The sequence below is a fragment of the Rhineura floridana genome, chromosome 10 (genome assembly GCF_030035675.1).
Source record: "Rhineura floridana isolate rRhiFlo1 chromosome 10, rRhiFlo1.hap2, whole genome shotgun sequence".
In the NCBI taxonomy this organism is placed as follows: Eukaryota; Metazoa; Chordata; class Lepidosauria; order Squamata; family Rhineuridae; genus Rhineura; species Rhineura floridana.
In genome coordinates, this window is record NC_084489.1 from 61,447,336 (window position 1) to 61,471,283 (window position 23,948).

General features: G+C 39.5%; 1 protein-coding gene across 2 annotated transcripts in view; it reads right to left on the reverse strand.

The window, feature by feature from the left end:
• Positions 1–23,948, reverse strand: part of DNAJC1 (DnaJ heat shock protein family (Hsp40) member C1) — a 112,108-nt gene that overhangs the window by 34,417 nt on the left and 53,743 nt on the right. For both annotated transcript variants that reach the window (XM_061587136.1, XM_061587137.1), the window contains exons 7-8: positions 22,975–23,065; positions 19,991–20,157 (exon numbers count right to left, since the gene is read on the reverse strand). In XM_061587136.1, the coding sequence (XP_061443120.1) occupies positions 19,991–20,157; positions 22,975–23,065 (258 nt within the window). The remainder of the gene's footprint in view (positions 1–19,990; positions 20,158–22,974; positions 23,066–23,948) is intronic.

Here is a 23,948-nt window from a genome sequence, read left to right on the forward strand (position 1 = left end):
GAGACAAAGCTGATTTCCTAAAAAACTAACGGCAGATTCCCTTGACAACTCATTCATCTTGTTATTAAAACTTATCCAAGTCAACTATCATTGATACATATTGGGCAGATGACAAAAAGGCTATCAGCAGGAAGAGCCAAACTATATATGTATTTATTATGATCACAAAGACAGTTCAGTTGTGCAAATTATTAACCAAGCAACTCTTTGCTATGCTAAATATGTCACCTCTGTTTACCAGCTTCACACACTCAAAATTCTGGAGAACATTACATACTGGCTAGCAAGCCACAAAATTATAACTCTATATTTACTGAACCCTCAATTTTTATCTACATTAAAGATGCTTATTACATCAAAACTGATATAAAACTGGTTAAATTCACATATGGTTCTAAAATAATTAAGATTGAGTATTAATTTTAGATTTTAAAGACTAGCTCATTAATTTGGGGGACTGTAATTGGCATTTTAAATTATTTCATCATAATTTATTATAAATGGAAACTAGTAAAAATTGTAAAAGGTAGCAATATAAAGGTCTATGCAGAGCCATCATATATATTCAAGCATGGATCCCAAAATGTTACATGTCATATTGAAAACATTTATGAACTCACAGTGTCACTATTGAAAAAAATGGCAACAACTCTCAAAATTGTTGCTTGTTTAAAATATTGGTGCTTGGATAGGATGTCTATGCAGTTCAAAAGTTAAATTTTCCCTGTTGTGGCACATCTGTATAACTTTCACCACTTATTATTATATTATAATTTATTTATACCCCGCCTTTCGGCCAAAGGCCCTCAAGGCGGCTTACAAAAAACACAAATATAAAAATACAATATAAAATACATACACTTACACAAGCAGCAAATGCTATCTGTGTTTCCATCAACTATAACTACATCCATACCAACAAGGTCTTGTCTGAAAGTCCTAGGAATCCAGATATTGATGGCATGGTTTCATGTAGAAAGGATAAAGCACCACCAATGGCATCCTTCAAAGCTTTCATTTGGGGACTTGGGAAACTGCTAGCAGATTCCCCTTAGTTGTTACTAGATGCAAGAGTTAACATGTCCTATTTTTATTCCCCATTTGCACAAATATTGGAACATGTTGCTGGAGCTCCTGACTTGTGGAAGATAAACTACAGTGATGCAAAACAACCAACCAACCTCCAATATTCCAAATTATTTTTTAAAAGGTAATAATTAAGAGGGGGTGGGAGAGCAACAAGATGAAAACAGAACATAAACTTAAGTTCCTAGCTAGCCTAACACATTGAGCAAGCATGGATCTTCAACATGTTCGATGAAAAACAAAAACAAAAGCATCTGACCCCATATCTTGGGTGGCTGGGGAAAAAGGACCTGAGGCCAGCGTGTGGCAGGTCACCTATGCAGGAAACCTTCAGAGATGGGTGCTTGTGGGCAATTATTACTTTGCTTAGAAAGGAGAAGTATAAATTGGTAGGATTTCCTCTTGGGTTCCTGTCAGACAGATTTAACTAAAGAGAAAACACTGTTGTGTATTTGGGGTGGAGGTGGGAATGCTTAAGATGTACCTTTTCCATCTTTGAGGAATGGAGTCTTTGGCCTAAGGAAAATAGTGGATGGATACACAGGGGTTTCTGCAGACCATTGTGACACTTCAGAGATCAGGGCCGGTGTAACACGGTAAGCAAGGTAAACATGGCAGGAGGGTGCCATGCTTGAGGGGCACCTCGGGCGCCCCTAAGCCCCACCAGTACACCGCTCAGACCCTCAATTCCTTGCCTTTCTGCTCCAAATGGGAAGGGAGAAGCCAGAAAACACTCCTCAGTTCCATTTTGTACTTTCTCTTTCTCTATCTTCCCCCTGCAAGCATTTGCGGTGGCGGTGGCAGTGGCCCAGCCTGAGAGGACTGGCGGGCTTTTGCCACCCTCTGTGAGGCGATGAGGCACCATTGGGAGAGGGCGCAGAGTCAGCGCGTTTAGCCGGGCGAAGGCTGGCCAGCACTCGCCAACGCCATTTGCCCGCCGCCACTTCCTCCTCAGGGGAATGAGGGGACAACAAATGGAGGACGGGAAGAAGCGGGAGAGGCAGAAAAAAACGCTGCCTCAGCGTGCTCGGAACTGAGGAAAAAGTCGAGGAGGAGGCTCGTCGAGAGGGTCTTCCCCGAGGGGAAAAGCAACGGAGGCAGGAAAGGGCTTGAGGAGTGCCATGCAGGATCAGGCGTTGTGGTGCCCCCATCCCATAATACCCGCTCATTGTTGCATCGGTGCAGGCAAGCTGAGAGGGCCTCATCCAGTCACAGAATCGCAAATACATCTCAGCTTATTTTGTCTAGTTTTTGGTCTAAAGCAGGTTTACCTCACCCTTCAAGTTCCCAGAAAGAATAAAAAAGACAGATGAAAAAATCTTTCCTGCATTGATGGGGGGGTGGACTTAAAGCCTTTATAGGCCCCTTCCAACTTTATTGTTCTATGATTCTAAGACTAAAAAGACAAGACGCTCCCAGCTTACAAGACACACAACATGTTTTTATGATGTTATAAAGTGTTTTTAGTGTTTCTGTTTGCCGCCCTGGGCTCCTGCTGGAAGGAAGGGCAGGGTAGAAATAAAATATAAATAAATAAACAGGAAAGGAACATGGGGAAAGAGAAGTTGGAAGAGGGTGAGAAGCAAATTTTGGGACTCCAGTCTTTTGAAAGTTTATGAAGTTCTTATAGAGACTGTTCTTCAGGCCCCCAGATGGGCTTTGTTGTTGTTATGTGCCTTCAAGTTGATTACGACTTATGGCAACCCTATGAATCAGTTACATCCAAGAGGATCTGTCATGAACCACCCTGTTCAGATCTTGCATGTTCACGTCTGTGGATTCCTTTATGGAATGAATCCATCTCTTGTCTGGCCTTCCTCTTTTTCTACTCCCTTCTGTTTTCCCCAACATGATTGTCTTTTCTAGTAAATCATGACTTCTTATTATGTGTCCAACGTATGATAACCTCAGTTTCATCATTTTAGCTTCTGGTGATAGTTCTGGATTAATTTGTTCTAACACCCAATTATTTGTCTTTTTTGCAGTCCTTAGGTTTTCGTAGTCCATGGTATGCACAAAGCTCTCCTCTAACACCACATTTCAAACGAGTTAATTTTTCTCTTATCCGCTTTTTTCACTGTCCAACTTTCACATGCATGCATAGAGATTGGGAATACCATAGTCTGAATGATCCTGACTTTAGTGTTCAGTGATACATCTTTGCATTTCAGGACCTTTTCTAGTTCTCTCATAGCTGCCCTTCCCAGTCCTAGCCTTCTTCTGATTTCTTGACTATTATCTCCATTTTGGTTAATGACTGTGGCAAGGTATTGATAATCCCTGACAAACTCAGTGTCCTCATTGTCAACTTTAAAGTTACATGAATCTTCTGTTGTCATTACTTTAGTCTTCTTGACGTTCAACTGTAGTCCTGCTTTTGCGCTTTTCTCTTTAACTTTCATCAGCATTTGTTTCAAATCATTACTGGTTCCTGCTAGTAGTATGGTATCGTATGCATATCTTAAATTATTGATATTTCTCCCTTCAATTTTCACACCTCCTTCATCTTGGTCCAATCCCACTTTCCGTATGATATGTTCTGCATATAGATTAAACAAATAGGGTGATAAAATACACCCCTGTCTCACACCCTTTCCGATTGGGAACCAATCGGTTTCTCCATATTCTGTCCTTACAGTAGCCTCTTGTCCAGAGTATAGGTTGCACATCAGAACAATCAGATGCTGTGGCACCCCCATTTCTTTTAAAGCATTCCATGGTTTTTCATGATCTACACAGTCAAAGGCTTTGCTGTAATCTATAAAGCACAGGGTGATTTCCTTCTGAAATTCCTTGGTCTGTTCCATTATCCAACATATGTTTGCGATATGATCTCTGGTGCCTCTTCCCTTTCTAAATCCAGCTTGGACGTCTAGCATTTCTTGCTCCATATATGGTAAGAGCCTTTGTTGTAGAATCTTGAGCATTACTTTACTTGCATGGGATATTAAGGCAATAGTTTGATAATTACTGCATTCTCTGGGATCCCCTTTCTTTGGAATTGGGATGTATATTGAACGCTTCCAGTCTGTGGGCCATTGTTTAGTTTTCCATATTTCTTGAGACATTTTTGTCAAAATTTGGACAGATTCAGTCTCAGTAGCTTGTAGCAACTCTACTGGTGTGCCATCTGTTCCTGGTGATTTGTTTCTTCCAAGTATTTTAAGAGCAGCTTTCACCTCACATTCTAAAATTTCTGGTTCTTCTTCATACGGTTCCTCTGTGAATGAATCTGTCACCCTTGCATCACTTTTATATAGTCCTTCAGTGTATTGCTTCCACTTTTTATTTTGTCTCGGTCAGTCAGCGTGTTCCCGTCGATTATTCAACAACCCTAAATGTAAATGTACTGCCTTCAAATCAATTCTGACTTATGGCGACCCTATGAATAGGGTTTTCATGAGGCTGAGAGGCAGTGACTGGCCCAAGGTCACCCAGCAAGCTTCATGGCTATGTGGGAGTACTCTTGGTTTAAACTTCCCTTTAATTTCTCTAATCTTTTGGAATAGGGCTCTTGGTCTACTTTTTTTGTTGTCCTCTTCTATTACTTTACAATAACTATTGTAATGGTTCTCTTTGTCCCTATGTACTAGTCGCTGTATACTGCAGGTAAGGTTCTGATCTTGTTTCTGTCTCCTTTTGCTTTCCTTTTATCTTTAACCATTTTAAGAGTTTTGTCAGTCATCCTTTGAGGTCTTTCTCTCTTTTTAACTAGAAGTATTTTTTTTTTGCATTCTTCCCCGATAATCTCTGACTTCAATCCATAGCTTTTCTTCTTTTCTCTATCAACTAAGTTTAAAGCCTCAAATCTGTTCCTTATTTGATCTTTCTATTATTCTGTGATACAGTAGGGCCCCGCTTTACGGTGCTTCGTTCATGCGGCGGTTTTCAATTAGGGAAAGACCCCGCTCTTACAGTGCTTGTTCTGCTAATACGGCAGTTTTTTCCCATCGCATGCCATTTTGACGTCATTTTCACGCGACGCAGCCCATTATAGTCTATGGGGCCCTGCATTACGGCAATTTCCGCTTTACGGCAGGGGTCTGGTCCCTAACCCGCCGTATTAGCAGGGCCCTACTGTATTATTTTAATTGTATTTTGGCATTGTGATTGCTTTGTTCTTCTTTAGCTGTACTTTGATTTTCAATATTAGCAGTTCAATTATAAAAGGTAAGGGCGCCGATTTATAATTTGCAGGGGGGCGCTGAACACGCCAGCACCGGCCCTGTCAGAGATCTTGGAACTGATAAGTCCAAGTTTCCCTTAATCTGCTTAGTGTTTGATTATGCAGGTCTCACTATGACATTCGCAAAAAAAGCAGTACCCAAAGATCCAAACAGTGTTCCTGCTATACAGACTTGCTGCAACGTTTTAAATTGTTTTCAACACTGTCTTTTAAGGTTATTGTAACCTGCCCCTGGGACCTCTGGGTGAAGGGCAAGCAATGAACGCTAATACTAATAACAGCATCATCCATGAAGTCCCCATAGCATTGTGAAAAGTGGTCTCTAACCTCATAGCATAGCCCAAGGCTTCAATTCTACCAAAAGTTCCACCAAATTCAAAAGGGCTTACTTCAGGTACATGGGGTTAGGACTACAGCCCAAGGATATAATTCTATTAGAAATAGAAAAGGTGTCTATTACACTGATGATTTGGATTACTTTTAGAAAAAGTACACATCTAGTTGCATTCAGAACATATTTTTCTACTTTAAAAAAAATAAGTAGTGGTGTGTTTTAATCTCCTTTTAGTTTACTGAGTTTACTGCTGTTTTAATTGTTTTTTACCAATGTTTTAACTATTTTTATTTATAATTTTCATGTTTCTTATAAACTGTTTAAAGGTGGGGTTCCTTTATATAATAAAGCTGTATATAAATTCTGCTAAATAAATAAATAATACTTTCAATGTCCTGAAAAATCTTAATCCAACACTTTGGAATACAACTTTACATAATTGGTTTAAAATAGTTAATTAGCATGGTTCAGAAACCATCCTGGCAAAAGAAAAATACACTCACAGACCACGTTAAGTAATAGTATGGTGACTAGCAACTGGCAGTCCATGAGTTTATTTAGTGCTGTTGCTTGGCCAGTCAGTTATTGAGCATAAAAGTTATTTTTAACTGTTGTCCTCCTATCCACCTTACCACCAACAGACCACACCAACCACACCTGTACTTCTCTCCATTTTAGCCTGGGTATGTCGAGCAAAGAAACAGTAGCCCAGCTTGGACTTAACACTATTGTTTAGCTGCACAAGCCCAGGCTCACACACTCCTCCCTCCCCTCCCATATGTATTCCAGAAAAGTCCTGAAGAGATGCTTCTGCTTTTACACTAACCAGAGTTCATTATTTCCAAACTTGGAGAACTGCGATTACTATGGATTGCAAAGAGGGTACTCAAAAGCCAGAGTTTGATCTGGTTTTAACAAAACCATCAAACTCTCTGTAGTAGTTTAACTTTTGGCACACCAGCCCATGTAGACCTGGGGTTCCTCTTTCCAGCTGAAGCACCCAAAATGTCTATTCCATATGAGTTTCTCTTCCCTTTGCTTTTATGCCCTCATATCCTCGGTTCTATCTTTTGGGTTGGCTGTTGGGATGGGGGTGGGGGTCCCCTGTTCCTTGGATATTTCCACTGTTAGCTCCTCACCAAACTAGCACTGCTTCTTTTCTCTGGGCATGTATACATTTATTTTTTTGATATGCAGGCTCTGACTTACTGTAGAAGATGAAAAGTGAACTTTGCCACTAGTGATTAGAGGCAGGAGGACAGAGGGAAGTATAGGAAGCCCACAGAGCAATTAAGGGCATGGCAGAAATCCTGCAAAGAAGCTCCCACCCACTAATGCTGTACAAATGCCTTTGCACAGCTAGTAAAAGGACTGAAAGAAATACAGGTGTTGGGGCTGGGTTCTAGTATGACCACAAAGCAAAAAAAAAGCAGTTTCCAGGCTTCTTTTTAAAGATCAAGAAATCCTTTGGAATCCAAATTTTCTGTGAAGAAATTTGTAAAAATATGAGCAGCTTTAGAAGTGGTTATTCTTTAATACAGTGTTTCCCAAAGTGTGGTACCCTGGTGGTACGTACATGAAGGGGTTTCAAGGGGTACATGGCCAAATGTGTTTTTTTGTACTTTATCACTGGGTTTTAGCGGCAAAAAAGGTGTGTGTGTTCTTTTAAGAGAAAATACAGTTCTTGTGATTTCTCCAGTTTCTCACACAATCATGTGAGGGAAGATCAATATAATAACAGTGGTTTATCCCAATGTTATTCAATGTGTAGTCTTTCGCTCTCAATGCATTCCTTGTCTTTTCGTGCACCCCTCCAGTTTCTCATAAGACTCGGACTCCCTCACAATGACTTTGGCCACCAAAAAACGCTTCTACAAACAGACAGATGGCGCCACAAAGATATTTATGCGTATGCTCGACTACAAAAATGTTCACACCGGGAAGCAGGTTTTTTTCTCTATCTTCAGCCCTGCAGCAGCTATCTCACCAGCCACTTCCCTCTTGGGGAATCTCCCGCTGTTTGGCTGCAGAGCGAATTTTTCCCCCATCCTGCCTGGCCTGCCTGCTCATCAGCTGTGAATTTTAGGCGGGAGGTTTGAATCCCCTGCGTGCTCTTGGGCTGCGTGCCTGAGTGGCTTCCCAGGCAGGATGGGGGAAAAACCTCTCTGCAGCCGAACAGCGGGAGATTCAAACCTCCAGCCCACGCAAGCGCTGCCTCTGTAAACCCGCTGCATGCTGCATGATTTTCGGCTGGAGTTTCTGGTTTTGGCGGGTCCCCTCCGGGTCTCCAGCTAACTTACCTTAATCTCCGGACTCTCAGCTTCAATTTTAAAAAAAACCCTTAAGTTTCTAGGTCGTCTGGTTCCCGAGATATACACCAAAATGTCAGGGGGCCCCCGCAACTGTTTAATCTGTTTTTTAACCGATCTGTATAGCAGCTTTTAGCCAGAGTTTGGAAAAGTTATTTTAAACTACAGCTCACATCAGCCCCAGCCAGCATGGCCACTGGATTGGGCTGATGGGAGTTACAGTTAAAAAAAAATAACTTTTCCAAGCTCTGGCCTCTAATCCCACCCTTTCAGGATTGTAGCCAATAAGGGGAGCCAGGCTTGTGATTTGTTGACCCAGGCAGTGCTTAGGCTTCATTACAACGTCAAAATGGTGGTTTTGAGGTCTTCAGTTTGAGTAAGTAAGAATATAGTAATCTAAAGATTGTAGCAAATTATTGTTGAAAAGTAGTGTATTATATTAATATAAAAATTTATTCTTTTTTATATTATTAAGCCTCTTTATAATGGATCGCTGGCTAAAAAAGGGAAGTTTGAAACGTAAAAATGAAAATTATAAACGTCTCAGTTTTAATGAATTTGATTCCTTTCCATGTCTTCATGACTTGGTAACAAACTCGACTAACGAACTTGATAGTTATGTATTGCAAACTATGAAAGAACACTTGGAAAGTTTACAGAAAGATCTTCGAAAGTATTTTCCTGAACCAGACCGCAGTTTTGAGTGGATAAGAAATCCATTCCTCACCAGTGTTCATACATTGCCAAATAATCTCTCAAATGCAGAACAAGAACAGTTCTTGGAGCTGACTTCAGATGGTTTCCCGAAAGCAAAATTTGAACAAAAAGAACTGACTTCATTTTGGTTAAGTGTTAGTTCTGAATATTCAGCTCTATCAAATAAAGCTGTTAAGTATCTTCTCCCCTTCCCCACATCGTATTTGTGTGAGGTAGGATTGTCTGCACTTGTGAACATCAAAACAAAAAAATGAAACTGAATTATTGATGTGGAGCCCCATCTTCGTCTTAAGATCACAAATATCGAACCAGATATCGCCGCACTAATATCTGGTCACAAGCAGTTCCATCCCTCCCATTAAACAGTTGTTTTGTATTGACAATTTTAATACCAAAAAAGTATTACTCTTTATTTCCAGAATAGGTTTTTTTGTTTGAATAATAGTTATTTTAATTATTAGTATAATGAATTATTTCTATATTTTTGAATATATATTTTTGTTATATAAATATTATTTCTATTATTAAAATGTTTATTACTTACTTTGTATTAATTTTTTTACAAACATTTCATATAAAATTATAGGAATTACGAATGTGTTATAATACCTTACCCCTCTCCCAATTATTTTTGTGAAAGTTGGGTACACCGGTAAAATCAATGTCTCAAAAGGAGTACGCGCATGTTGAAAGTTTGGGAAACACTGCTTTAGTATAACAGTACATTTTTCATGCATTTATAGATAAAGTGATATTATTTTCTTTACTTTCAAAGCATTAAAGGAAAATCTTTAAAATATCTATTTTTATAGATAGCAGTGTATGTACTCTTGCAAACAGCAACAATGCAGAGAAATGTCTTCCATTGTTCCATAAATCAAAAATTTCTGATGTTGCACCAAGTGCTCAAAAGGAAAGCACCAGAACTGGAGGCAGTTCATAAATACTCAAGTCCATTTTATAGAAAGGAAATTAAAATGCAATTTTTAATTGAAAGGCCAATCTAATCGGTAGCACTTAGCAGAAAGCATTAACTCATTTATTTCTGATTAGCTTCCAGGGAATTGTTTTAATTCAGAAAAGATGTGAAATACTCTTTAGTAAATTTGATTATAGGACACTCAGGCATGTAGATCAAATAACCTATAGGTTGAATTGTGTTTGCCCTGTGATAACACTGGTGTGGGGACACTAAACCAAGAGTAATTTTCAAAACACACAAGTTTTGGTTAGTCAGACAAGTTGGTATCAACCAACTAAATTGACTGGCTATAGGTTCAGTGCCAACTAATGGAAATACTCACATACCACAAAGTGAATTTATTTCCACCAAGATGCCCACTTGCTTGGGTGGCTTTTAAAAAAAAGGACTACACAAAACATATGAACCACACATGTGCCACCTTGGGTTCCATGATAGAAGAAAGGCAGGACATTTGTTTTATTTAAATATTTATGAACGGCACTTTCATAAAAAATAGCAAGGCTGTGTACAACAGAAAACCATTATACTTCAATAATATCAATAAAACTGGTTGATAAAAAAATTACAGTTCTTAAAAGACATAAAAGATGACTCCTGCCAGACTTCTATTGGCAAGGAGTTCCACAAGGCAGGTCCCTGGTAAAGGCCAATTGAAACTTGGGGGGCAACAAAAATGCCCCCTCAGAGAATCTCAGTGACTGAGGTGGAGCACACAGGATCAGGTGGCCCTTAAGGATATAAACATAAGACAACAAATTTCTGTTAGCTGGATCATCAAATCCGGAGCTTTCAGCAGCACCTCCATTTCATTTGTAATATGTAGTTCTACTCTTAGATCACCATCATCTTGGTTTGGTAGAGTTAAGAGGTGAAACACAAAATTCCACCCAACCTGATGGAATGCATACTGGATTATACCACTTCAAGACTATAGGCGGTAGGTTGAATGCTCAATTGTATCTCCTCCAAACACACCCACTACATTAAAAACTAGCATGTCAAGGAGATTAAACATGAATCTATCAACAGCTATGCTGACTGGATTATCTTAATCAAGGCAGCGCTCAAACATTCAACTCGCATTCACACTCTGGAATGGCCCAGTGCAGCAAAAACACTACATCAAGTTGCTACCTCCGTGACTGTGTGTTTCATCTATAACATTATATTACCCTAGAGTTAGCTAATAAAAGTTAGCTTCATTTATTGCAACAGTATATAAGAGACAATCCTCTACTTCTTCAACACTTGATCTAGATCGGGGTAGGAAATCTCTGACCCTTCAGATGTTGCTGGATTACAACTCCCATCAGCTCTGACTATTGGTCATGCTGGCTCTGACTGATGGAAGATGTGGTTCAGCAACATCTGGAAGGAAAATATTTCCCAACCTGCAGTCTAGATGGACAAAACAGCAGAGTGACTGGAACTCAGACAAGGTGGCAAGGCAACTTTGGAAATTCAAATTTGTCCATGCATCAAGAAGCATAACTGAATTAGCAAAGTGAACCCATGACCAACAAGGTTACCCACCCATTAATTTAGCCCAACAGAAATGACGAGGTATGGTTTAAGGAGGCTTCATCTAAAGAACAGTTCTCCAATTCCAACTACAGGTATTTTTGTCCTCCAGCACCTAACTTGAAGCATTTCCTTCCCCCAACAGCTAAGAAGGGAATTGTATCAACTGCCTCTTCCCTCTGCACGCAGAAACACTAAAGACCGGTTCCATTCAGAATTTTATTGATATTATAAAAATCTTAGTATGAGAAAGAAAATGTTAAAATGTTTTTAAAACAGAAGCAGGCACTAATCATTGAAATGATACTGCTTGCTATCTGTACATGTGAAAACATAAAAGGTTGCATGTGTGTGACTTAGTGTTAGATATTTATATTTATGTTAATGAATTAGGGCGCAATCCAACTCAACTTCCCGCTGGGCTGGGATGAGTTGGATGCCGTGGATCCTCAGTTGCAATGGCAGCAGTCCTCCGCTGCAGCTGAGCTATGGCGCTGCCACTCTGGGAACGGCCAACCATGGCACCACCAGTCCAACAGGTGGAAACCCCCAAAATGGGGCAGTTTGGGGCCATGATGGGGGAGGAGCCGCAGGCAGGGGACTTACCCAAGATCCTCCTCGCATTCAGAGCCCTGCCCCGAGTCCTGCTCCACCTGGAAACTCTGCTGGCCAAAATGCCAGCGCTGAAAAATCATTTCCATTAAGGTCTACAGGGAGCACTTACTCCCTGGGAGGCTTGTTTGTGGGAGCCAGGTTGTGCACACAGCTGCCGATGCAGCTGGCATTTAGCCAGGCCAGTGGCTCCTAAACAGGAGTATCCTGCAGCACTTTCCACCGCCAGCCTTGCACTGGCTCCCCAGCATTTGAATCTCTCTGTTATTTAGTTAACAATTAATTTAACAAAACCAGCATGGAAAGTTTGCCAAGGTTGGTAACTGCTATTTCTACATATTATGGGATGCTATAAATTGCTCTTTTAAAATATTTGTTCTTAAAATTATCCTATAGAATATTTGTGGGTGGGTAGCACTGCAGCAAGGTGCCTTAACAGTTCTGAATCCAATTAAAAATCCAACCACTAGATTCCTTTTAAAGAACATAAGAACATAAGAAGAGCCTGCTGGATCAGGCCAGTGGCCCATCTAGTCCAGCATCCTGTTCTCACAGTGGCCAACCAGGTGCCTGGGGGAAGCCCACAAGCAGGACCTGAGTGCAAGAACACTCTACCCTCCTGAGGCTTCCGGCAACTGGTTTTCAGAAGCATGCTGCCTCTGACTAGGGTGGCACAGCACAGCCATCATGGCTAGTAGCCATTGATAGCCCTGTCCTCCATGAATTTGTCTAATCTTCTTTTAAAACCATCCAAGCTGGTGGCCATTACTGCATCTTGTGGGAGCAAATTCCATAGTTTAACTATGCGCTGAGTAAAGAAGTACTTCCTTTTGTCTGTCCTGAATCTTCCAACATTCAGCTTCTTTGAGTGTCCACGAGTTCCAGTATTATGAGAGAGGGAGAAGAACTTTTCTCTATCCACTTTCTCAATGCCATGCATAATTTTATACACTTCTATCATGTCTCCTCTGACCCGCCTTTTCTCTAAACTAAAAAGCCCCAAATGCTGCAACCTTTCCTCGTAAGGGAGTCGCTCCATCCCCTTTAAATCTAGAAAAAATGACAAAGGCTTGTTTCAGCAGGAATTTCTCCATTAGTTTTGAAAATATGGAAATCATGAGAAAAACAACAAAATAAGGTTCTGAAAATAGTTGCTTTGTCTGATTTATCCCTATAATTTGTTGATTTTCATTGTGCATATGGTCCTCCCCCCAATTACCTTGTAAGTTAAGGAGGAGGATACACGATTTAGTATAATCTTTGTAAATAAGATTATTCAATTTAAAGAATATATTTATTGATTAAAGCCCTGGAACCACAAGTTAAGGGCTGGTGATATTTATAAATTCCCCCCTTTTTATTTTGATATTTTATTTTGATACTTTTTGATACTTTAAATTTATTTTGATATTTCTGTTTGTGTTCATAAATATATATATATATTTTAAAAACTACTTTAAATCCAGTAGTCAAAATAGAATGTCCAAAATCTAGCAAAGAGATATCATCATAATTACTAAATTTGCATAAAGGTTCCTTGTTGAGCTCACTTTGGAAGACAGACATATTTTTCCCAGCCTACAACAGGAAAAACCAATCCATAGAAGATTCTCCAAAAAAAAAAAAAAAAGTGGCAGTTTTAAACTAGGAATTCAAACAGTTACTATTTAAGATCAATCCAAAGACTTTTTGCAGGGAAATTCCATCATTTCTTCATGAACTTTCTAATGGCATCTCTGAATCTTGCAAAGGCTGTCTGCCTCCTAGCTCACAGCACGTAATAAATCAGAGCATTATTGGATATCCTAAAACTCTTTCACAGTGAGATTAGATGTTTGGGGCTCTTGGCAAAGGATGCAGTTTCAAGGGGAGAAATGGTGGAAATAGACAAGCAGAACTTAATGCTCAAATGTAGGCAACAAGAACGAATTGGAGGATTCACCTCCTTACCCAGACACTCTGGAACCACATTTCTTTCAATCATCACATTAGAAAGGAAAGCGATTCCTGGTCAAAGGTGCAAGTCTTGCAGATTTATATTATACGTATCAACAAGTTGTCTGAGTTGACATAGTAATTTGCAATAAAAAAATCAATAAAACCAAAATTTAACAGCAGCAAAAAAATCAAAAACCATATAAACAGCAGCAGACCAAGAGGGAAATCAGCATCTTAATTAACTTAAAGCCCCAGTGAATAAAAAAAGGTTTTAACACAAAAGGCAAGAAGTAAAAAAAGCCTGGTGAGTTTCCTACAAGAAGTCTTGTGTGTTCCTATATTCCCCCCTCCCCACCCAATTCACACAAAAGCACACCCTGCAAACCCAGCTCTATGTTCATGATCAGAGACTATTTTTTAAAAAAAAGATTAGAATATGAACTCCCGCCTATCTCCATCCAATATTACACACCCACTTGCACAAATATTTTTGCATCCTTCCAACAGTTGTGGAGACAGAATGTGATGCAATGATAAACAGGTATGACTTTTAAAGAAGAAAATAAAAAGAGACTGCAAATAATCAAGTTCATGACATGCAATAAGTAAATTCTGGGCATAAGAAGATGGAGGAGGAAGATAATTCCAGGTGAGCAACTGCAAATATTTAAAAGTCACAAGTCAGGCCCTGAACTATGAGATCGACTGGAAAGATCAAAATATGCAAACACAGCTGGAGCAGTTTGGAAGGAGTAGAAGAGAGTCGTGACCCTTAGAAATATCCTGCCATTAGTTTTCAACTTTTTTCCTACAATAAATGATGCAGTAGGGTATTTTTTAAAGAATTTGTTTTTTAAAAAGACTCAAAAAACTACAGAAGAACCCTCCATGTGCCAGAATGAATGCATTTTTTTAAAAAATAACATGTACGTTGCATTTTTTCAAAAGTATGTTGCAAGCATTATCCTAGAAAAGGCATTCAAAATCTCATCCATTGGTGAAGTAATTCTTCCAAGATACAACCGGCTGTGATACATGTAAACATCATCTAAAACAAGTATATTTCCTTCCACATCACAAGTATTTTTATTCATATGCAAATGTATCTAATTTAATCAACTGATTAGCCAACTAAAATGCATACATTTATCAGCCAAGATCTTCAAGTCGGGTAGCTGAACAGATGTGGAAATGCTCCAGTTATTTTAGACTACAATAAGATCAGGGATGATGGGAGTGCAATCCAGCAGCATTTGGAGGGCACCAGGTTTGGACTAGAGACTCCTAGAGCTTTTCTAAGTTTGAAACCTGGTTCTACCTTTAGCCCAGTGGTGGGGAACCTCCGGCCTAGGGCCAGATGCGGCCTTCTAGGCCTTCCTATATGGCCCTCATAACTTCCCAGAGCCAAACTTTTCATTGGCCCTGCTTTGCGCCCCAAGTGTTTTGTCCTGCTGGAATGTGTTCTTGAACTGCACTAATGCCTCTTGCTTGTCTGGATGGAGGATACAGAGGAGTATGCGAGTATGTGTAGGAACTAGACTACTGTACAAAGATAAAATTTCTATTTGTTTCTCCACCTACTTTTGCCTCTTGCCCAGCCCACCACTGGCATACACCCCTTGGAAGGTTGCCCAGAAAGGAATGCGACCATTGGGTTGAAAAAGGTTCCCTAACCTGCTTTAGACTATAGAAACATATTTGGCTGAAAAAACCCAAAGAGTTATTTAGGGTAGAATCTTAGTTTACTATACCCTAAGAAAGACTGAGAACTAGATATTCATTAATGAACAATTCCTTTGGGTTATCAAATTCTGGTCAGATCTTATCACTGTATATCCTAGATACTAAGCACATCTATCAATGTTTCAAAGGGTACACTGAACATTTTAGTCAATATAAGTATTGCAGAGAGGAAGGAGATACGTTAAATTTATATTGCAGAAAGCATCCTTTCTCTTTAAGCATTTCAATTTTCTATAACTCCTTAATTTTCAGTTTTCAAATAACTTGCCCTTTTCAAAAACACACCATTTTCTCCACAAGCAACTATGGCTTTGAAAGAGTAAATGAGACAAGAGCTGTAACAAACTGAACATGCTGATGGTGAAGTAGAAATAATACTGTTTCTAAAATGTTTCTTCTAGGATAAAAATATTTTTGGGAAGCTCTCTTAAAGAGTGGTATATAATCATGTACAATTTTGTTTCCTCTGCTGTGTGCGCTCTGGACAGTTGTCTTGGGATTTTCTTCATATCTAGTTCAGGAGGAGGCAGGGACAGGCAGCTCACCTTGTTTGCATTTAGCTTCTACTTAGTATTTATCTCTGGCCCTATTTCTCTTTGAATGGTATTGTGGAAAGGCTGTTGCTAGGATTTTAAGGGATACTTAAGAGATATAAATGTCATTGTCTCACCTGCTTCATCAAATGAGTTTGTTGCTCTGTATATACTATTAAGACACCTATCATATTACTCTGTTGCTATTTAATTGTATACCTTCCTGCAGCCCATCTAAGAAGTCACCATGTTATTAACTGGAGTCAGAGAAGAGAGGGAGTGTGTTTTGGCAAACTTGATCTGGGATTCAAGCTGAACACCATTCTCACTGTTTGACTGCTATTTCGACGACGATGCCAGCACTTTGATTGTGTTTAAACTAAGGAGAAAACGTATGATGGAAACAAACCAGAAAACCCTGCAGAGAGATTCTGGCACTTCTTACATAAAAATCTAAGAGCAGCCCAAGAGTCCCCAGACATTTCTGCAGATGGCCATTGGGTGGTGTTCAATGCTAGTCCTACTCAGAGTAGACCCATAGAAGTTAATAGACATGCCTAACATAGGTTCATTAATTTCAATGGATTTACTCCGAGTAAGACTTGGTTGGCTACAAACCTTTACCAAAATGAAGCTGAATTTCAATACATTTCCCTTCTGCTGATCAGCAATACCAGTCACTGGAAAGCACCAGATTCCACAGTCTTATAAAGCTCTCAGCAAAAACATCACATGGTTCATTAGGAGGTTTCTAAAATGTGTAAAATTTTGGGCTTCCTTCATGCATTGGTAACTGGCAATACACTCTGCAAATCCAAGATAATGGTCACTTCTGCTTCCCTGCAGGGCCTAAGACTCACTTCCACAATGTGTGGTAAATGAATTGCCAATCACAATTGCCTTATTAAGCTCATGTAGAGCCACACACCTACGAATCCATCTGTCTTTCATGTCTTAGTAATGCCCACTTGGAAGAGTTTTTGTTCTAATGTCAAACAAACCACTCACTCCTGCACTTCCTCCTTTCCAACTACCCTCCCCTGACCCACACACTTAACAGGGGCAAATCTAAAGTTAGCGTTGCAGAATATAGCAAACTTAAAAACATAACCTTTGAGCATTTAAGCACACAGTTGCCCTAAGATCTGACAATTCCTAGAACAATTCAGTTCATTTCCAATCACATTAATTAAAAAAAAGGGGGGGGAAGAGATTTGCACAGCCAATCTCACATGAACACACAGAGATCTTCATACATGAATGGGGATTTGCATATGTTAAAAGTGCAACACTGGAAGCTACCCTTAACTGTGATTATGTCGATATAGCATCTAACAGAAGTAAACAAAACTGTAAATATGAATAGAATTGGGTTGCAAGTGCCTTTCTAGGTGCCTTTGTATTATTTTACAAAGCCCTGAACAACTTAGATCCAGGGTATCTTTGGTACCACCTGAACCCTTATATATCCCAGCTCGATCACTGAGATCATCTGCATGAGCGGCTTTGCTTGTCCCCGGAGTTGGCGAGGCTCATTTAACATTGACACAAAATTGAGCCTTCAGTGTCATCGGCACAGTTCTCTGGAATGCTCTGCCAACTGAACTTCAGCAGGCACCTTCTGTTTTAACTTTTAAGTGCCTGCTGAAAACCCTTCTGTTCTGCCAGGCTTATGCAGGCAATTAACATGCTTTTATCGCAACAACTGACCTTTGTTTTTAATGTTTTTAACTCTACGGTTGTTGTGTTAAACATGTTGTAAACCACTTCAATGTTTTCAACGAAGCAGCGGTATACAAATATTTTTATAAATAAATGAATAGGTAATTAAAACAAACTTAATTCAATGGAGTTTGGTTCCACCAGCCTATTTCCCTCCCAGGAAAGGAGCAAATTCTTTGCGCTCCATCCTACCTGGTAAGCAAGTTCCTAATAATCAGGAATATGATTGAGATAAAGTGCAGTGCAGAACTTCAGCAACCACTCTTACAATTTACTACTCCTAAATAAAAACAGTTGATTCAGATGCTTCCCTACATTCATAATAGCCATGACCGCGTCGCCATGTAATGTACAAGATTCAGCCTTGAATGAACAGTATTCAAGGTGTGTGGACTTGCCACTTCTTTACATTTAGGAAAGACATGCTCTTTAGCACTGGGCCCCATAAAGAAGTCCTGATGAAGTGAACAAAAGGAGGAGGACTGGATCCTGGGGAGGGCCCTAGTAGCTTGCAGAGGGAGGCGGCTGAAACCAGAGACGAGTTCAGTAATCTGGTCAGCGACAGCCCCACCCAGAGCAAGTGGTGGCTGTCGAGGAGACAAGGCTGGCCAATGAACCTCATTCCACCACACTTCCAGAGTCCGCCAGCCCTCCTGAGCCATCCTGTCACTGCCTCCATGGAGGAAGGAACAGGCAGCGAGACCAGAGGAAAGGATTGAGGAAGAACCGACCGATGTGTCTACTCCCGTCACCAAGACACACCAGCAGTTGCCCAAGCACGAACAGACTGAGGTTGCTTCCCTGTCTGACAGAACATAAGAACATAAGAAGAGCCTGCTGGATCAGGCCAGTGGCCCATCTAGTCCAGCATCCTGTTCCCACAGTGGCCAACCAGGTGCCTGGGGGAAGCCCGCAAGCAGGACCCGAGTGCAAGAGCACCTACTTGCTTGCCCAGTCCCGATCTGACAGTTCTTGCACAAGTAGTGAGCCCACCCCACCCGTTTAAGTAATCCCAGGGTGTGTGTCAAGTTGCTGCAACAATGTCTTCACTTGAGTAGCCATGCCTAGGAGTCTCTTGTAATGTCGCAGAGACCTGTATTATCTGTAAGCTGAACTATGAACTGCTCAGATGTTAAATTTTGTATTAACAGAGAAAACCACATGAATGATTCTGTGTCTGATTCCAACAGGGTAGACCAGGCAATTTAAGGGCTGCAAATACCCTCAGAAGGAAGCCTATAAGATACTATGCAGAGGGGGGGGAAGGGAAGGGAGAAGCCCCAAGATGCCAAGAGGAAAGGAATGCAGATATTAAAATTCCAAATGAATTAAATGAAAAAATGTATATAGAAAAAAATATGCCCAACACGTTTCGGCCACATAAACCTCGGCCTTCATCGGGGCGAATGTAGAATCTGTATATAAAATCATCTAGTAGTCAAAATGTACAATTATAGCAAATAATCTTAAATTCTGCACAATGAAGTAAATCAATGAACTGCTATAGTGAAGAACGCAGGCTATGCAGAGTAAAACACACCAATTAAATTAATCTCCTGAATATTTGAAATAATGTTTAAAAGACAAGAACCATGCTCTCAGACAGACAAAAAAGAATATTGACATGAACCATCAGGAAAGAAGAAGAAAATTCATCACAAAGCACAAACCTAGCACACATTTCTATTTATCAGGAATAGTGGGTGCAGCTGCTGCACTAATTTAGATTTCTAGCATACCCAGTCCTCTAAGGACTGAAGGCAGGTAATGACATTTAGAAAAACCACTTTAAAAGGTTATATAACAGTAGCATAATATACACACAAAGGTAAGTTCTATGCTCATCTGGATTTATTAAGTGGTGCTGTTTCCAGAAGATACATAAACAGCTTAAGACTCAAGTAACCCACATTAACCTTCCTGAATGCTAAGTTCACCCTCATGGTCTCTTTTCTAACTTTCTGAGGTAAGGTGGGTGCTTAGTACGAGAGATACAGCCCTCTTGGTGGTAGCGCCCAAACCTGGGACAGCCTCCTGTCCCCATTGCTGCTCACCTTTGGGTGGCCTGCAAAGACCTTATTCCAATGGGCATGTTCTGGATGCTGCTTTTATATAAGATCCAATTCCTGCTGTTCCTGTTTTTCAACTGTTCTTTTAAAACTATTTTATTGATGTTGTTTCTATTGTTATGTTACTGATATATATTGATCTGTTTTTTGTTAGCCACCTTGACTTGTACAGAAATGTAAAATAGTGGTTAACAATCCATTTTGTTTTGTTTTTAGAATGATGAATATAACTTGCCTTCTTTTTCAGTGATTTGTTCCTATCTTCCAACCAATCATCCATCTGTTCTTCAATCTCTTCAATAGAAGTGCCGTGATCATATGATGGTATAAACAGATTTGTTTCTGCCACGGTGTATACAGGAAATTCAGGTTTTGGTTTCTTGACTTTAGGTTTCTTTTCCTCTGCAAAACAAAACACGACTTAAATCATCAACTGTCTAGAAATATGATTCAAGGACCTATTGCACCCAAATGTTATAAAGCTATTTTCATGCTAATTGATCGCAGCTAATTCGGATAGCAAATCGTACACCTTGGATTTTAGACACTTAATGATCTAATGGCTTATTTCACTAGACCAGTAAAAAAAATCTCCGTACAATATTTTACAATGTGCTTTTCAGGAGTTAACAAATTCACAACAAATTCAGTTTCCTTGGAACTATGGCGACATACTTTGTTTCAGAACAGCTTTTCACAAGAGAAACAATTGGGAGGGAGTTTACTGTCTCAAATCTAAATTACTTTTATTTGTGCTTTCACTTATAGCTCATGCTTTTTTTTTAGTGAGGTGTTGGTGCTCATATCTTGATAAACTGTAAAATGTTTCTCCTATCTCTCCATCCCCCCTTCTCTAGTGAATTTATGATGAACATTTTATTAAAAGTTATTACAAATAAAAAATACACAATAAAAATCAAGATATTTAACATTTTATAGATGCCATTACCTTGAGTTCTAATTATGAAAATGAAAACATATCAAAATTAGCGCTTTATTTTCATAAAGTGTTATGGACACTAGTCACAAAATGGCTGCCATAATGGGAGGCATAACACAAAACGGCTGCCGTGGGCATGCTTAACACAGCATGGCTGCTGTGGAATGTGGCTTAACGGGAAGAGTTCTGAGCACTCAAACATGTCATGGAAACATTAAGTATTATTCTTTTATAATCACCCTTTCAAAAATGGTCCTCAGGCAGGTTTACAATAATAATCAAAACCAAATAATTAAAAACTATATAACTATAACTATATATATAACTGGGGGCTCCCGCTCTCCTTTCCTTTTCTGGCACAATGGTGAGGAGATTGGAATTGTTTGCTAACCACAGTTTGTGGTTATGTTTGAACCAAGAACTGTGATTAGTCTTAACTATGGTTTAGAGCGCCAAAACAAGATCAGCAGCAATGATGTGAAGTTGGCTTGTTTCCCTAAGCGAAAGATTATGCAGAGTTTGCCTGGCTTCCAATTACCATGCTTCCAATTTCTTCCTTACAACCCATTAGAGGAGAAGAGGGAACTCACAATCCAAGGCTCACACAGCACTAAACTATAGTTTAGTGTTATGTCCAGATGCAGCCATTCAGTAATGTTCTAGCATATCCAAGAAAAGAGAATGGATTTTCTAGATCACAGCAAGATTCACTGTAGAGATACAGAGTTAAACATGAAGCACAATACACTCTTTACAATTAAAGATAAGGATAAATGGAATGAACATTTGGAAATTTTCAGATTTTATTATAAAAATTCTGAACCAGTAACATGGTTTAGAATTTTTGTAATTTTGAATAAAATTTTGATAGAACCCACTTTAATTCAGTGTTCTTTCCAAGGTGGTGGTGGTGGTGAGAGCCAGTGTAGCTTAGCAGTTAGACTGCCACACTAAATGTACCTTAAACGTGTGTGTATGCAGCCAAATAACATGGAGACCCAAGTTCAAATCCACTTTCAGGTATGAATCTGTCACTAGGTGACCTTTGGCGAGTCATCTCTCCATCTAACCTACCTCACAGGGTTCTTGTCAGGATAAAATGGGGTTAGGGCACAGAGATGAAAGCCATTCTGAGCTCTTTGGAAGAAGGGTGGGATTGTGTAATTAAATAAGTAAGACATGCCAGGCACTTGGTTTTACTATCATCAACTGAGATAATAAGCATCATTAACCCAATTAAGGCTTTCTCAGACTCCAGTGCAAATCCCTCTAAATTTATCAGCTTTATAATAACCTTATGCCCTACTTTCTATTATATAGGACAAAAGAGTTAAAATTCACCTTCTGTGGAAAAAGCCATACAGAGATAGAGCTATCTAGACAGCTACAACTTGAAATTTCTTCACTTCACTTTACTATAATAGAAAAGGATGAAAACAGGTATTTCCTAGGGTCAAAAATATGGGTGTAACATGGGGCAAATTAGAAAATGTACAATACCATAAACTTGAAGGCAGTATATTTACTTTTTAATTAGGTGGGTTTTAGCATTACAAAAAATGAAAATTTGTAAAATGTGTGATTGTAACAAAACAAGTAAATCAGTAGTAAGAAAAGAAAACGATTTGTAGCTTTTCTGAATGGTAAGGTAGGTTAGATATTACAGTTAATCATGCTTAAGCAGTTCAGTAAATGTCTCACCAAGTTCTAATTCAAAATATCAAAGGGGTCACAGCTTTGTCTCGTAACTTACATCTACTTTTACTGCAGGTGTACATAATTTTGAGTGCATTTTAGAAAAATTACAAGTCAAACCAATTTGGATCTGCTATAAAATGCACCACCAATAATTTGGATTATTTCCAGGCAGGCACAGAACCAAGGCAGACCCACAATGCTCTTCCTAGTTCTTTTCTTTGGAACTATTGGTATTTTTCTTACATTTCTTCCCAACAGTATATGTTAATCAACTAATTCATTTGGGTGCATTAAAATTTCTTCAGGAAATTCAGAGGTCCTTTGGCAACCTTGTACTAAAAGTTTGCTTTATTTTATGTACACCGCCCAGAGAGCCCTTGGGCTTAGGGCGGTATATAAATTAAATTAAATAAAAATAAATAAAATAAAACTTAATCCCAAGCAAACCCATTTTCTGCAGTTCCCTACAGAACACAGCAATACACACAACACATTCCAGAAAAGTGTGGTTTTACCCCATCACACTCACATTTTAAAAAAGGTACATGGAATCAAGATTGATTAGAAATAAAAAAACTTACTCTGAAATGTCTCTAGTTCAGCTCTAGCCAGGGCCTCTTCTTTCTCCTTCATTTTTGTTTCTTTGTATTCTACATATAGCTGCCTGGCCTCCTGTAAAGGAAATGTAATGATATTAGCATCTCAAAGCATCTGGCTGCAATGGTACCATTTTATATGATTAAATTTACGACCCAGCAATTAATCACTTCGGGGGGAGTAGTCTGGTGCTGAATCAACTGAATATTTAAAATAGTGACATTTATTATATACAAGAGAAAATAGCATTAATGGCAATCACATGCCATGACAGTCAAAATATCAAAACTATAAACTATAGAGAAGTTGCATTGGACCAACATGCAATGCTCACTGCTGAAAATGTAATTCAGAATATAAAAGGACTGAATACTTGCAGATATGAAATGCAGTGCTCCTTGCTGATGTCCTACTGCATGAAAATGCATACTGTCAATGGCCAAATGCATGCTGTCAATGGCCACCACAACCCATCATCCCAATTTAGTTCCTTTACTTGCTGAGAACTCAACACAGAGACCAACTAAGCTATTTTACAGAACTACATAATTTGAACAGTGAGATTACTGTGGAAGTGAAGTTGCTGCAGTTGGGCAAATTTATGCATTTCTCCCCCAGATCAAATTCAGGGGAAACCTGTTTTTTTTCCTGTGTAAAGCCCAAGGGGCAGGGGCAGATTATCCATTAGGCTTAGTAGGCTGAAGCCTAGGGGCCCGCAGCTCTTGGGGGCCTGTGGGGCACTGGCCCAAGGGCCCCTGCAGCTACAGAGGGCCCTCCACTCTCCTTCTGCAATCCGCGGAAGCAGGACAAGAGCTTCTGAACTGCCCGCCATCCCCCCGCTTCACTTACCTTCTTCTCCGCTGTTTTTTGCGGTTTGCCATCAATCAAGATGGTGGCCAAGGTTTCCCTAAGGGGATGAAGTCTCTGCTGCCATCTTGGTTGATGGCACACATGCGTG